The sequence below is a fragment of the Sander lucioperca genome, chromosome 5 (assembly GCF_008315115.2).
Source record: "Sander lucioperca isolate FBNREF2018 chromosome 5, SLUC_FBN_1.2, whole genome shotgun sequence".
NCBI lineage: Eukaryota > Metazoa > Chordata > Actinopteri > Perciformes > Percidae > Sander > Sander lucioperca.
The window spans coordinates 28,449,822-28,466,447 of record NC_050177.1 but is presented as its reverse complement, the minus strand read 5'-3'; the positions used below and the strand labels follow the sequence as shown (position 1 = coordinate 28,466,447).

General features: G+C 39.2%; 1 protein-coding gene across 5 annotated transcripts in view; it reads left to right on the top strand.

Moving 5' to 3' along the window:
- LOC116048249 (cytoplasmic dynein 2 heavy chain 1) overlaps window positions 1-16,626 on the top strand; it is a 112,650-nt gene that overhangs the window by 82,209 nt on the left and 13,815 nt on the right. For all 5 annotated transcript variants that reach the window (XM_031297228.2, XM_031297227.2, XM_031297229.2 and 2 more), the window contains 8 exons: window positions 119-188; window positions 454-539; window positions 3,627-3,702; window positions 4,049-4,275; window positions 5,149-5,253; window positions 8,815-8,931; window positions 11,053-11,160; window positions 11,722-11,823. In XM_031297228.2, the coding sequence (XP_031153088.1) occupies window positions 119-188; window positions 454-539; window positions 3,627-3,702; window positions 4,049-4,275; window positions 5,149-5,253; window positions 8,815-8,931; window positions 11,053-11,160; window positions 11,722-11,823 (891 nt within the window). The remainder of the gene's footprint in view (window positions 1-118; window positions 189-453; window positions 540-3,626; window positions 3,703-4,048; window positions 4,276-5,148; window positions 5,254-8,814; window positions 8,932-11,052; window positions 11,161-11,721; window positions 11,824-16,626) is intronic.

Sequence of the window (16,626 nt, the reverse complement as noted above, 5' to 3'; positions counted from 1 at the left end):
GTTGCAGGAGATTCCATCATAATACAACCCTTTCTCTCTTCCCCTTCCCATCTATCCTTATTTACCTTGTCCCTTTCCTTTCTGTCTATTTGTCCTCCCTTTCTTTTCCCATCTACAGGCTCCTCCCGGGTTGAAGAAGAATCTTCTGAGAACATATGAGTCGTGGAGTCCAGAGCAGATCAGTAAAGGTTGGCTTTTCTCTTCTCTTCTCTTCTCTTGAACAAAGAAATTCTAGCATGCTTGCAAGTTCTGGGACAAAAACCGAACAGCAACACAGCATTCAAAAGCATTCACGGCAAAATACAGCATGCTTAATTCTCCTCTCAGTCTTCTCTGTTGTATGTTGTTTGATGAATAATAGATAACTGCCCTCAAGGTTTATTGAGCACGGACACTGATAATGAGTGCTCATTGTAGTTATTTTGGTTGTGACATGCTGTCTAATGTGTGCAGGAGGCATCCTGGCCAGAGCCCAGTCTTTGTTCTGTCTGGCTTGGTTCCATGCTGTCTGCCAAGAGAGGCGCAAATACATACCACAGGTAAAATACACAAACGTAATTGTAGACCAGAATGGTCATAGTTCTATAATTTCATCTACTGTAGTATTAAATGAAAAAGAGGAAGAATACAGCACTTGTTTAAATGTTGTAATAGTCCTGTATGCAGAATGAAGACAATGGCATAAACAGACAAACTAACCAGCTCCTTATTCCCTTCAAATGTTCCTGCCATTGAATTAATGCTTTTTTATGAATGCTACTAGCATTAGACGCTGTTGCATATAGATACTTAACATCGACTATACAGCATAATGTGCTTTAATGCCCTTTGAAATCACAAACTTTTGGTAGTTTTTACTTGTGAAAACCTAAATATGTATTTACACACACTCATATTACCTTATTTCCACACAGGTACATAATTAGTGGATAAAATAAGTTTTTTTGATATAGCACCTTTTACAGACAAAGTGCTTCACGTGATAAAAATAGTTAAAATACAGTAAGAATCAAACAGTAAATGAGCAAACAGTTGTACAGGATGTGCAGTTTATATTCACAGCACACATCTAAACATAACACAGCTATACAAATGCATGATTTATTTATTTCCTGGGCAGCTAATGACAATTACAAAAACCATACTGATTGATATTCAAAGAGAAGAAGTTACACCGACATAGAAAGTCATCATCTAGAAAGGGTAAAAACCTAACCCAGAGTTCACTTTTCTTTGTCATTACTGAGTCTTTCTTTGTGTATGTGAGTGTATGGCTATGTATGTGTGCATGCAACTGTGAATATACTGTAAGTCTTTGTAGTAAACTTGCCTGCTGGTCAACACGCACATGGAAAAGTGATTGTAGACCAAAGGTTTTGCACTTATTAGTCAGGATAGTGGAAACGTTCTACTGTATGATGTCATAAAACTGTCAAGAGATTTTACAAAAGAGTAAACTGAAAATGGATTTTATTGACCCACTGCATATAGTAGTTACTATTATTTTTAAACTGACGTGTATCTCAGCTTTAACAGTCTCACAGCAGCTCTAAATAAAGCAAAATGGTGTATTTTACCTGTGCCAGAATCAACTCAAGATGTTTGGAGACTGAACACAGTATTTCCTAATTTTGAACAACAGTTCTATTAATAAATCATCTCTACATAACCAGATAGAGGGTGTAAAAAATGACATTATTTGCAATTAGATGCAACCTTGGGTGGAAATGAATCAGCCTGTCTCCCTGCCTAGTCTCTCTCTCTCTCTCTCTCTCTCTCTCTCTCTCTCTCTCTCTCTCTCTCTCTCTCTCTCTCTGTCTCTATCTCTGTCTCTCGCACTGAATCTCTGGTGTTTTAATTTGATATGGTAATGTTATTCCTCATCCAAGAACATGATCGCCTAATTATTCAAAGACACAGCTACTTTCGTCCACTCGACCATCGGTTACTCTCTACTCACTTCATCTGCTGCCCTTTCTCCTTTTCTCATTTATTCTCTCCCTGTTTTCATCCTTTTTACATGCTGAAAAGGCAGAAACAATTTCATTTAAAAAGACAGAGGAAGATCAGGGTTTTTGTTTGTTTGCCATAAGAGAACAGAAGAGTGGCCAATTGTGTCTGGTGAACTACTGTAGGTAGCTCACTATTTCAAGTGCTCACAAAGTAATTGAAAACATGTACACACACAATCAATAAACACACATAAGCACACATACACAGTCATCTTTAAAAGACCCATACAATAGACTATATAGATAGATAGATAGATAGATACTTTATTCCTAAAATTTCCTTCAGGGTTGAATAAAGTATCTATCTATCTATCTATCTATCATCTATCTATCTATCTATCTATCTATCTATCTATCTATCTATCTATCTATCTATCTATCTATCTATCTATCTATCTATCTATCTATCTATCTATCTATCTATCTATCTGTCTGTCTGTCTGTCTGTCTGTCTGTCTGTCTGTCTGTCTGTCTGTCTGTCTGTCTGTCTGTCTGTCTATCTATCCATCCTTTATATGAATAACAGACAACTGAATAAACAGTCAATGCTATGTACATACATACATACATGCATGAACCCAATCTGAAATCTCACTTGCACATAAATAAGCATATTCATCAAATGTAGTAGAAACATGCCCCACTGCCTGTGAATACACAGTCAAGCACAACATTACTGAACAAACAACATATACTTAATCATTCAAACAATTACTGAACATGCCTACACACGTTTCCTCCACCCCTCACCTCATCCACCTACAGCATCAGTGGGCAGATTACAACTGCTGATTGAATAGCAGTGAAGTGCAACAAACACACTAACTGAGACTGCCTCACACTCAATTATTTTTTAACACTTGGTGGTCAATGTTGTTATACTGTCTGTATGTTCTGTTGTGCATTTGTGCATATGTGTTGTTGTCTGATTGCAGCAGACTTGTTTTCTTTCCTGAAGCCTCAGTGCTATTGTCTTCACTCCCTGTAGTTTAAAGCAGAGTGTATAATGTTTCTGTATTTGCAAAAACTGGACTGATCTTAATTTTGTGATTTACTCACTAACATAATGGGAGGTTTGCTTGTGACCAGACGGTAAAAGTCGAGGAAGTGAATAGTAGTCTAACAGTAGTATCCTTCACTCAACAGCTACTGGGGATTTCCCTTCTACAGGTTGTTAAGGACTTTTATATTGGGGCTGTATTACAAATCCTTCATTGTGTTGGATTACTGAAAGGTATCAATGAGTCTAAATGTGTAATATTTGAGCTGATCATTACAGAGACAAGTAGATGTATGTATATGTTTTAATGGTCTCAATTATTGCTTATACACACGGTGGGTAGTTACCCTAAAATGAGAGCCACAAGAGAAATGATATTAGATTGAAAGATATATCAACGTTCAACACACTCTTAACTGATAAGCATTCGGACAGGGAATATGTGTGAGGGATGATACTTTAATCCTGAAACACTATGTGTGATGTGAGATTAATGTTTGGTTGACAAAATTCTAAAAGTAACCCATTAGTACTTGAGCTTGTGCCTTGTACATGTAGTAAAATAAATATATTGTAATGTTTGTACTTATTCCCCTCCTCTGTGCTTTATCCAGGGTTGGACTAAGTTCTATGAGTTTTCTATGTCGGACCTCCGTGCTGGCTTTGAGATCATCGACAGGCTTTTTGAAGGTAGGAGGGCTGGTAACAAACATTACAATGCAGTGGAGAGCTCTGCTCTGTTTATTTGCAATAACCTCTTTAATTTAAACTTCCCCTGATAGAGCATGAGCTGCACGATGCAGCATTTGCATTTCTATGCATTGCACATGTAATCCCTTCATTGTATCTCCCTGTCTTTCTGGATGCGTGTGTGTGTGTGTGTGTGTGTGTGTGTGTGTGTGTGTGTGTGTGTGTGTGTGTGTGTGTGTGTGTGTGTGTGTGTGTGTGCATACACGTTAGCCTACGTTAGTGTTCTTTTGTTCTGTGTGCACTCATTACATATGTTTATAGCTTTCTTTGTGTCTGTGTGTCCAAGGGGGTAAACCTTTCCAGTGGGAGTTTGTCCATGGCCTGTTGGAGAGTGCCATATATGGTGGACGGATTGACAACCCCTCTGATCTCCGCATCTTACGCTCCTATCTGGAGCAGTTCTTCTCTGCAGGTCTCCTCTCGTCCTCCATCTCAGCTGGTCAGAGAAAGAGCAAAGGAGGAGCGCGCTTCTTTCCACCTCAGATCAGCCTGCCGAACTCTTGCTCAGTATTGGTAGGTTGTCAAGTTGACACAGTGGTGTAACACATGCAGTTAGCAAGCACACATTTTATTTTGCAGTTGCAGGCATACAGTAGGTGGTGTATGTATGGCTCACAAAGATTTTCAAGAAATTAATTGCCACAGAGAAATAAAAGGAGCACTATTTTTTTTTCTTCTGTACTTTAAAGCTTAAGCTGCTGGTCCTAGGTTTACTTTCAGAGAAGCAAAAACAATTCAAAGAAAGGGTATGGAATTAATGCACCCAGCTTTTCACTGACTGGATTTACTATTGGTGGTTTGGTCAGTATTGAAGTTGTGTTAGCTTGATTTTAAGTTGGTTTATAAAGTAGCCACTACAAAATAGATCCAATTAGTTAGCCTCAAGTTTACACAATTGGTTTTGTTAGTCTAATGCTTTGCCGTCTGTTGATGCAGCTTAGTATACACAAAAAATAAGAGGGCACATGCCCGAAACTGTTCATAAGATGTTTTTTTCATTTGAAGTAGAGCCATTAAAAGACCATTTGGTGAGCAAAAAAAGTAAATACGGAAATCTATATATAGTAGTATAGTAGTAAGTAGGAGTTCAGTTTTAATATTTAAAGTACTTGTTTGTGCCAAACGGATTATGTAAAACAATACAGTACAAACAACACACTTAATAAAGGACAAAATAGCATTCATTATGCTATACTCCCACATTGCAATCTAACATGAATGCTTCACGTTTTTACGATTTCAATATAGGGGCATGTGTTGGAAATGTGTCTTAGAGCCATTATAAAAAAAATAGGCAGCATGGTCACATTCTGTTTCTCTTTATATGGGCAAGTGGGTTCATTTCTGTGTGTGACCTGTACAGTATCTGTCTGTGTGTCTTCCCAGGACTATCGCAGCGTAATAGAGAATCTCCCAGAGGATGACAGACCTGCATTCTTTGGTCTGCCTGCCAACATAGAGAGATCATCCCAGAGAATCATCAGCTCTCAGGTGCACCCACGCACACACACTCATACACATACAGCTACCTGCTTTTTCCCACAAAGACATCACACACCACCACCACAACCTCCATCACTTCCTACTTCCTACTAATTACATAGGTGATTACTCTACCAGATTGTATGTGAAACATGTGCAGTTACATTGTGTGGCATTGCAGTTTTTTGTGTTTTATCAGTCTAAACTCTGTGTACGCGTGTTTGATTGTGAGTTAAAACATAATAATAATAACTTTATTTGTATAACACCTTTCACACAAAGTTCTTTACAATAAGGAAATTGCTTGACATAAAATTAGCATAAAAACAGGGAATCATTGTAAAATAAAAACAGGGATAGAATACCATAACTAATGGTAAATATGATTGCAAATAAAACTACTAAAAATACATAGAATGCATAAAATCAAGTAAAATACAACATTTTAAAAGGAGAGGTGGAGAGGCGAGTAGGATTTCAGTTTTGTCCTCGTTTAACTCTAAGAAATTATTGCTCATCCATTTAATTATTGTCAAAAGACAGTTATGTAATGGTAGTATAGCTGCAGAATCATCTGGTTCAGCAGAACACATATGTGTATGTTTACCCTTCAAACAAACTCACAACCCCAGTCATGTTGCGGGGAGCCACCTCCATTGTGGAGACATAAAAGCAGTTTATTTTAGGGTCAAGACTTCAATTTAAGGTTAAAGCATTTTATCAGGCAGCCATCCATTTCCATTTATTTCACTATCAGATAAAATTCACTTTGCTGAGACATAAAACAAGGTTTAGATGGGTAATCCATCACAATGAATATCATGTCTGTTCTTATTGTTGTCAAGGTTATGTTGATATTGTGTGGTTATTGTGTTTGTAAGTGTAATTTGATTTTAAAAAGTCTATACTGCAGCAATAATGTAATGTTAACAAACAGTGTAATGTTCAACAGTCTTTAAAAAGGGAAAGGACAATTCATTTAGAGAATTACTGGCCAAAAGGTTGAGGTTAGACAAGTAAGTAAGTATAAAGCTGAGGGTAGATTGTCTCAACGTTGAGTTTGCTTGACATGCAGACAGGGTCACCAAATGTGTGTGCCTGATATTTTTTGGCTTTCTGTCTGTTTGCATGTTGTTCATGTTGTCATGAATAATTACTATTTGTGAGTGTGTGTGTGTGTGTGTGTGTGTGTGTGTGTGTGTGTGTGTGCACGTGCACGTGTGCGTGTGTGTGTGTAGTGTTTGATGGTCACTGCAGATTCTGATGTAACTCAACGCAACACACTCTCATATATGCACCTAATGTGTTCTTTCACTGTTGTGTGTATGTGTGTGTGCATTTGTGTGTGTGTGTGTGTGTGTGTGTGTGTGTGTGTGTGTGTTTAAGAGAGGGAGAAAGAGAGATTGTTTGGAAGAGAAACAGGATGGCGTGTGAACGATGCACTTCTCTTTTGTGACCAATTTTTTGTTTCTTGCATGATTCACACACAATGGCACATATATATATATATATATATATATATATATATATATATATATATATATATATATATATATATAACAACATATAACATTCATTCACTACTTTTCATAACAGAACATATACCTCTTTGTGGCAATATAGCAAAAATGAAAGGTAGTGATAGGATGATTTCAGCAAATATTTAAACCATGCAGAACCATTACAGCTTGTGCATACAGTCCTTATGTGGGTGTTATGGCATTGAAGTCCATTCATACTGTCAGTGTGGTCTTCTGATCCCTGGAACCACCAAGCTAGTTTCGCACAACTCCCACACACATGGTGTGTGTGTGTGTGTGTGTGTGTGTGTGTGTGTGTGTGTGTGCGTGTGCGTGCGCCCAACCCACAGACAGTTACAAGGGTCTTTAGGGAGAGGAGAGGGCAGAGAGAGAGAGAGAGAGCATGAACGTGACAGTGACAAATGACAGCAGGAGGGGAGATGATCACAAGTCGGGGAGATAGGTGGAGAGAGAGGCACAGTAACACACACACACACACACACACACACACACACACACAAGGGAGCGTGTTGGTGGATGCCATTTAAAAAAATGCATAGGCTTAGTGGGAATGACCTAACATGGGTCAGAGGGGTCCTAAATGTCTACAGAGGATTCCCTTGGGCCTACAGACATGTGTTCTTATGTGCAATGCAAATGATGAGTGTGTATTTTGAGTATAAGTATTGACTAGCAAGTGAAAGTGTATCCTTGGGATATTATCCTACTAAAGATAAGACAAAAATGTGTTTCAAGAAGGTATCTTTTCTTATCCGAAGAAATGACCTCTGAATGTACTTTTGTTCAGTGATAGCTCCATTATATAACTGGGTATAATAGCATCTGTGCTTGTGTTTGTTACTGCTCAGTAGATGTCTTTATTGAATGCCATCTGAGAAATAGTCCCCTGATAAAAAACCCTGAACCACAATCCTGGATTACATTGAATTACAAGTGAAAGCCTGAACTAAAATGACTGCACCCAGTGCGATTAAAACTGTGCTCCCTTGCACATAAACATTGTCCCGTCATTTTTTCTTGCCAGTTGGTTATTACGGTAAATGCAGTTGCTGCCTTGTTGTCACTGGTTGAGATAAGAATAAATCTCGACATATTAAAACCCCAATATATTTTAAATCTCCATCCTCAACTGCCCTTACTTTTTACTGCTGTCAGGGTGAAGTTCTAGATTAGCTATCTAGTGTTTTATCCCCCCCTCCCCCGCGCTCTCTCTCTCTCTCTCTCTCTCTCTCTCTCTCTCTCTCTCTCTCTCTCTCTCTCTCTCTCTCTCTCTCTCTCTCTCTCTCTCTCTTACACACACACACATATGCACACTTTCCCTCCTGAGCAAAGAAGATAAAGCAGGTGTTAGTAAAGAGTTCTCCTGGACCAAATTTATCAGACACTTTGCCTTCCCCACAACAGACACACGTGTATAGAAACTCACACTAATGCACAAAACACACACACACACACACACACACACACACTGCAGTCATGATAGAAATACTATCCAAGACTCTAAGCCCAAAGCTAACCATGCTTGATTAGGTGTGTAAGGAGCTGTTAGGAATTGTGTTTGGGGTTTGAGCTTTTTTCACTTGTAATATTCCAGGATCTGAAACAGTGTTGACTGTCACTGGAGAGTGTAGCCACTAGTGATGTCAATGACATTTGATTACAGTATGTCAAGAACTAACACAGATTTTTTTTATGTCATACAAGTGCATTTTGCGTGCAAATGTGCATATTTATTCTATTTATATTTTGCAATATTTTCTCAGAAGACAGGGGTGATTTAGTAAATACCACACGTACCTTTTTTTGTTTAAATTGTGAGCTTTTTATCATTATTCAAAGTTCTACATCTGATTATATTAAGGGAGTTGCAAAGAATGACAATTTATTTTTGGGCGACCTTTTATAACAGGACCTGTCTCATAAATAAATGCAACACTCACTGCTAATTTAGGAAACAACTGTGGCATTTCTACAGCACCTTTGCTAAATTAATTATTTTTTTGTTTGTTTTTAATTTATTGACTCACAGGTGATTTCCCAACTGCGTGTCCTGAGCCGCTCAGTAGCAGTAGGTTCAAAGTTCGACAGGGAGCTCTGGTCGAATGGACTTTCACCCGTCCTTTACTTGTGGAAGAAACTCAACCAGGTCAGTTCTTTTTTTTCCAGTTCATGTTTCCTACATTTCTTATTGCTTTCCCTGAACTGAAAACTCTCCAGCCAGAATGAATCCCTATGCTAAGCTGCCACTACACATTTCAACTTGATTAAAAAGTTTAAAGATCTCTCAGTATGTGACTCTTAACCTCAAGTCCTTAAATTGGAATAGCAATACTGTGTTAAGATGCCTGGAGATCATATCATTATCTCCACATCACTGAAATGAGTGATTTACTTCTGCTGTCAAAACCTCAAACTCTATAATTGCTACATATCTTATACCATTTGTCATATAACTCATTATAGTACCTGCTAAGTATTTAGAAATAGATTTGTAAATCGTTTTTGTAGTTCTTTTCGTCTTTATTTGTATGTAAAACCTTGATTTAACATTGCCCATACAGGAGCAACTAGTCTGTGAAAGCTAATTGAAAATTAGTAGAGTCTAATTGAGCACTGTGTGTGATAGCCACTGGCTTGCCTTGTCAGGCAGCACTGCTGTGTGCGGTTGCTTGGAGACCGGCACCTTTTCAAATCAAAAGGACATCTACCTCTACATTAAATAATTTAGCCACCATATTCCCGCTCTCTCGCTCTGCCTCTCTTTTATTCACTCTCATGCTGTAAATCACACATGCTCTCCCCCTCCTTTTCCCTCATTTGCGCCTATTCCTCCCTCTCTCTCTCTCTCTCTCTCTCTCTCTCTCCCTCTCTCTCTCTCTCTTTCTCTCTCAGTCCCTTGCAGGCAGAGTTGTTTTGTACCCACTGAGAAGAGAATGATTGACTGTGTAAATTGTTGCCATTGTATCACCAGCTAGCTTCCCATAGATCACAATCTACCACTGACTGCTTTCAATTAACGGGCCCTTTGTCATCAGCTAACCCTCTGTGTTTGACCATCAGCTAATGTGTGTTCCCCGAAGTGTTGCACGTGTGTGTGTGTGTGTGTGTGTGTGTGTGTGTGTGTGTGTGTGTGTGTGTGTGTGTGTGTGTGTGTGTGTGTAAAGGTTGTTGTTCAACCTAATTGTGCATGCACGCTTTTTGTATGTATGGCCATGTGCATTTCTGCGTCTATAAACTCAAACTCGTGTGCATGATTTTGTTTGTGTGTGTGAAGATATGTATGTATTTATTTTGACAAATCTTTATAGTCTGGATCGCGGGAAGGAGCAAGAGACTGCAGAGACAGTTTATTTGGCTGTTAAGTTACATTTTTGAATACAGACAACAGCAGAGCTGTAGTCAAGCTGAATCCCACCCTACCAGCTTTTTTTTCTTATTGTGTCATTTATCTTTCGCTCTCCATGTCTCCATTTCTCCATCGTCACAGTCCTACCATCTTCTCTCTCTATTTCCTACTCTGCCTCTTACTGAGTAGATGCAAGGTAAACAAAATAGCAATCAGGTACAGAGTGTGATATCTGCAACAGAATACAACAAGATATCAGAGTGTGTGCATATTTGTTTTTTTATCTATGTATTTGTGTTTGTACACAACTGCAAACAGGAACACCAGTGTTAACTAATATAAAGAAATGGCCCCCTGGTTTGCACTGCAGAGAGAGAGAGACAATTCCCCATTTGGTTGCATTTTAAAAGTGTGGAAGAACCAAGAACGGTAGAATTTAGTTTATGTATGCTGAGCTAAGGAAAATATACAGTCGTAAGGGAGGAAATCATTTAAAAGAAAACCGATAGCATGGTGATGCACACCAGCAGTTACAAAATGCATAATATGTCTTACTCTTAATAATACTATGGCTGTGCTTGTGTGTAGCCACCAATTTGAGTAGACTGATAAGTTAATGTAATGCTAACAATGCGCCAGCGATATGAGGGACATAAAGCAATGCTAGGACAATTGTACAATATTATACAGCAATCCTTGAAGCACTATAGCCCAAGGTAAAAAATACCTATAACTCTGAGTTAATTAGAATGAGGGTCGTCTAGTTATATTTGCTGCATCGTTTGTAAAAAAAAACATGGATTTCTCCCTTCCTTCTGCACAACCTTTTATCCCCCCTTTTTTTAAACGTGACTCTAGCAATCTATTCGTCTATCCTGTCAATATGCCGATATGTCTTTCTGTCTGTCTACTGTCTATCAGGGTTCTACTCTGATCCACCAAAAAGTGGCCCCACCTACAGAAGGCCAGGGATCACCGGTCCTGTCATTTATCGCTCTGGAGCAGTTCAACGCCATCCGCTTGGTCCAGGTGTGTCAGATAACCAGTGCTCTTAATAACTGCAAACATTTTACTTCAGAAATGATTGCTACCCCTGCATTACATTGTCAAAAAGGAAAACATTGTCATTGGGTGGTGTTTAATGAACATTTGTAATTTGGCACAATTTTTATCAAATAGCATAGGGCTCGTACTTTGCAATACTATGTATTGTGTAATATGTTAAAATGTTAAGAGTTATGGAAAATGGGCTTTGCTTCATAAAAATGCATGATATTAGTGTGAATCATGAATACTTAGATAATGTAATTCATCTTCTCCTGGACTGCTCATTTTAAACAGCAGTCTGTATGTAACTTGTTATTCTGGATACTGAATACTTTCCTTAATGCAAGACACTCCTTGCATTTGATTTTTTTAAGACAGCAAAGTAATCAGATAAAAATAAGAAGCCCTATCAGTCAATCACAGTGCTGGTCATAATGAACCAGTTCACAGCAATCAAATGGCAGGATGTCAAATGACACCCCAGGTATCAATGCACTAAAACTTTGGCACAGTATGTGAACTTAACTGTAAGTGTTTTCACAGAGCATTCACCAATCCCTGGCTGCACTGAGCAAAGTCATTAGAGGGACCCAACTGCTAACTCCTGAAGTCCAGAAACTGGCCACTGCCCTGCTCAATCAAGAGGTAAGAAAGGAGAAAGAAGGAAGGGGGGTAAAGGTGAAATACATTGAGATACATATCATTTGTATTTTCACAGTGTGAAGTGAATCTTTATCTTCACCATATGGTTTTTGAGGTGAAGTGTAAAACCTTCCTATACTGTGATGAAGTTGAGACCACAGGAGCATGCGTACATACGCGCTATACAGAGCTGACTTGTAGTCATCTAGCAAACACTGCATGTGTCCTCATGTGTGTCCCCAGGCTTAGATGAGGATAAAGGGGATATTATGAGGTTAAGAGGGAGATATACGCAAACAACCTTTTATTTCTTTTATGTTTGTAATCTCATGAGAGCAGCCTTGGGCATAATTCCCTCTCCACGGCTTTCCTCCTCTCTTTTTATATTAATAATCAGGTCTTTAGTCTCATCCCTGTCTCTCTCCCAACCAACTTTCTCTACTCTTCATCTCTCATGTTTTCCTCTCACTTTCCTGGTCTCTCTCCACTCTACATATTCATATTCCAACATATTCCTTCACTAGTACAATTAGTACTAATACCAAGGCTATGAAATGTGTTATCTACCAGGTAGGGGCTTTGTGATATAGTAGGAATCAATATCACAATATTGATAAGAGTACTTTTCCAATAAACTTTATATGACATGATATGGAAAATGTATGCAAAGTGATATGTTAAAGGACAATTCCGGCGCAAAATGAACCTAGGGGTTATTAACAGATGTGTACCCAATTTGTCGCTCTCTGGGACATGTTTTCATGCTAATTGAATGAGTTTTTAGCTTGCAAGACGCTAGCACGGACCGCCGATTAGCTTACAACACTAGTATTTGGGGCACAGGGAACGTAAAAACAAATCGCTATTTATACCCCTAAAAAGGCTCAAAATATCACCAAACTTCAACGGTAGCATAATGACGGTCCCAAAATGTCAACTGAAGAATTGAGAACTTTGTTAGTGTACAGACAGTTTATTGAAAAGATAGATTATAAAGACACTCGCGTTCATGTTTACATGCCGCCGCCGTCTTGGAAACCAGTCATGACTTACAGCTGGCGATGCAAACTAAAATCAAAAGCAGTTTGCTCAATATATCTGAAATAATCACACTCTGCATAACTTGTCTAGTGTACTTACTCAGTTGATAACTGTCCATCTGGTCCCTCCGGTCTGGGTCGCCGAAAAAGTACAGCCCTGTAAATCAGAGAGGGGAAATCTTCAGACTGTACAAAACGCTGCGTCTCTTGGGTGTCGCAATGCAACAGGTCCCACTCCGTGCAACACAGACACTCCTGTTCGGTGGCCATAGCTTCACAATGTCCGCAGGTACACCCCCAGTTTCCCGAAGTACGAGGCTGTGTGGCGGCATTGACTACCGGTAGCTCTCTCTCTCTCTCTCTCTCTCTCTCTCTCTCGCTCTCTCTCTCTCTCTCTCTCTCTCTCTCTCTCTCTCTCTCTCTCTCGTAGCCCTTTCACGGAGCTCCCGCAGCTCTTCGTTCAATAAACTGTCTGTACACTTACAAAGTTCTCAATTCTTCAGTTGACATTTTGGGACCCTCATTATGCTACCGTTGAAGTTTGGTGATATTTTGAGCCTTTTTAGTGGTATAAATAGCGATTTGTTTTTACGTTCCCTGTGCCCTGAATACTAGCGTTGTAAGCTAATCGGCGGTACGCGCTAGCGTCTTGCAAGCTAAAAATTCATTCGATTAGCATGAAAACATGTCCCAGAGAGCGACAGAGTGGGTACACATCTGTTAATAACCCCTAGGTTCGTTTTGCGCCGGAATTGTCCTTTAAATTGGTATTCAATGCATTGAACTATATCATATTTGAATGCATTATAAAAGACACAATTCTTCATGTGTAAACTTAAAAACTAGGTGTCCATTATAATTGTTTATTTATACATTACCCCTTACATATCACACCACCCCAAACATTGTTTTTTTTTTTTTCATTCATTTGTTTGCTTACCCTGCTAAATCCGTGTGCATGGTCAAAGTAAACCTAGGATCCACCTGGTGAGTTTCTACAAATAAGGACACCTCGTAGTGCATTATGACTGACCTCCTGTAAACTACTCAGGATATAAAACAGATGAGCTCTCATTTGTGTTTTACAAGTTTATAAATGCCCCCCCACACCCTTTTATTTAAATTGTTAAACACTTCCTGTGACCCAGCAGTAGTGAGCACAGCTTTTTTCCTTGATAATTTCTAGGACCCATTTTTAGACGTTCTTTCTGTTTGTGTTATGCATAATCAAATTGCAGCATTCCAATGAGTTGTTTAATAATCAAACAGATGCATTTTCTTAGTTTTGTAGGGCAGTGCAACTTTGTAGAGTTTTACCATGGCCTGTTTTTTTAAATTCTGATGATTCGTTATGACCCAAAATATTGGCACAGATCTTTTTCTCAGCTATCCTCTCCCGGTGAAGAAGTCTTTCAACAGACCTAGATCACAGTGTATTGAACAGAAGTTGCCTCGCGTATCCTTGGTTGGAGTAACCCAGGTCACAGTCACTGTTTGTCGGCTACGGCAGGGGGGAGAGTTACGCTTCTACTACTTTCCAGACCCGAATTTGCTGTCAGCATTAACACGTTAATGCGATTAAGGGCCGAGCATAACGCGTTAATTTTTCAGCGATTAATAAAAATTAATCGTTTGACAGCCCTAATAAAAATGAAGTATACATATAGCCAGGGTTCGAATTATGATTTCATCTTTGTGGGGGTCTCTTTAAAAAAAATTAAAAAAAAAATTTTTTTTTAAAAAAGCAGCAAATTTTGAGCATTAAACATTTTATTTCCTGCATTCAGGTTCATTTTTATGCACTTATTTCCTTTTTCTGAATCAATGTATGCTGGAAATATCTTTATGTAAAGGGAAACATAGATTACAATCCAAATATAAAAACATAATGGAATATATTACAAAAGGCTGTCAGGCATTCTGTATTGGTATTTATTCTCCTGTAGATCGACTTTTCTAATTATATCTGAGTCAGCACATGTAGCCTCTAGAGGCATAATTTACTCCTCCCTCCTCTTTTGCGTCTTTTGTTGGGGAAGTAACCTCCTTAAATGTGCACATGACAATTATTCACCTCAATGATACATTAATTCATTTTAATGAATTAATAAACCCCTGGACTGTAATATTTCAGATGTTTGAGCAAGATTTTTGCTCATGTTCAAAACTTTGTGCACATTCAAAATATAACTTATCTGTGCTCTCTGAGATTTGGAGGAGTCTTGATATTTTGAGAAAAATTTGTTATAATAAGTTATAATAGGCTATTACAAGAATAAAGTCACAATATTTCTGAAAATAATCTACCTGCATCATAGTCTGCTGTGCATTACATGATTGCTCTGCTGATACGGTAGATCTCAGACCTTCTGACAGACTCGAGCCCCGTTTTGGTCTCTGGTCTCTTAATGAGAGAAAGTTTAGGCAAGTGGCTGTACGCTGCTCTACATTGGGGATGGAAAACCGTAACTACAGCAGAAATTCACGGAGCACAAACGGGACACATCTGCCGCAGCATGTCGACAGCAGAGCGCGTCCATTATAAACCTGAAGCTGCACAGACCACGGAAGGCCACTGCAGCAGCTCCGTGGTCTGTGCCGCTGCTGCCCGTCTCTATTTTTACAGCGAGAGTGGACACTAAGCGACGCACAGGTCTGCTTCAGAGCTCCGTGTGTTTGGGAAAAGTGCTTTATTTGTGATTTAAATAATGATGATTTTTATAGACCCCCCACATGTGTATGATTTTACTGCTTTCATGGGAGCTCATCATCTCTCTATGGGAGCTCAGCTCCCACTGACTCCCACGTAATTCGAACCCTGCATATAGCCTTTCTTCCATATGATTATAACTTTGTCTAAGTTTATGTGTAGATGAATAAAAATATTTATTGCATGATCTATAAAATAATTTCATAACCGTGAAGCTGGCGATGGTAACGTTAGCCACAATAATATTCCAAAACATACATTGCAGAGCCACCATAGAGAACATAAGCTGTGTCCCAATTCAACAATTCAGACTATACGGTTGTTTTGCCAAAGTTAAATTGCATTTCCATTATTAGGAATCCACCTTGCAGTGTCATATGTCTGTCATGGTAACCAGACGTGGCCCGCTTGCCCCGGTCCTCCTGTAACATTAGCAGTTAGCATGTTAGCATGGCGGCATTAGCCAGCACCAGTCTGGATCACTTCACCGAACGTTGAAAGACTGAAAATGCCCATCCCTGCTAGTAGCCGTGGAAATCTCAATGCTTAGTTACCTGTTCAGGAGGAAATTATCCAACTCGGCGTCCTTTTGGGTTCAAGCTGTCTCCATCTTTTAAATGCATCTCCAATATTTATCCGTGTTTTACCATGTCTCTGGTCATCAGAGATGGGGACTCGAGTCTGAGACACATCCAAATAGGTCGGTCACTCACACACTAATGTGAAAGAGACGTTACATTTAGCATATATCGTCAAAGGTAACAAGCTAACCATCGCAAAGTGTTGTGCTAATGCTGGGAACAGGCAAATAGTATCTTTATAGTTAGTAGTCGCTGAGGCTAAGAAATCCATGGCGCACAGGAGGCGGGACGCACGGATCCATCTCCCCAGGAACAAACGCTGTGTCGGGGGGGCAAACTCAGGTGATGCGTAATTGATCCCGTGGATGATTTGTAGGCTATTGAGTGAACAAGGTGTACCCGGTCCACCAAACACTGGACCGTCTTGACTGTCTTAATTCTGCACATATTTCTGTTACTGTAGTCCTATTTACTA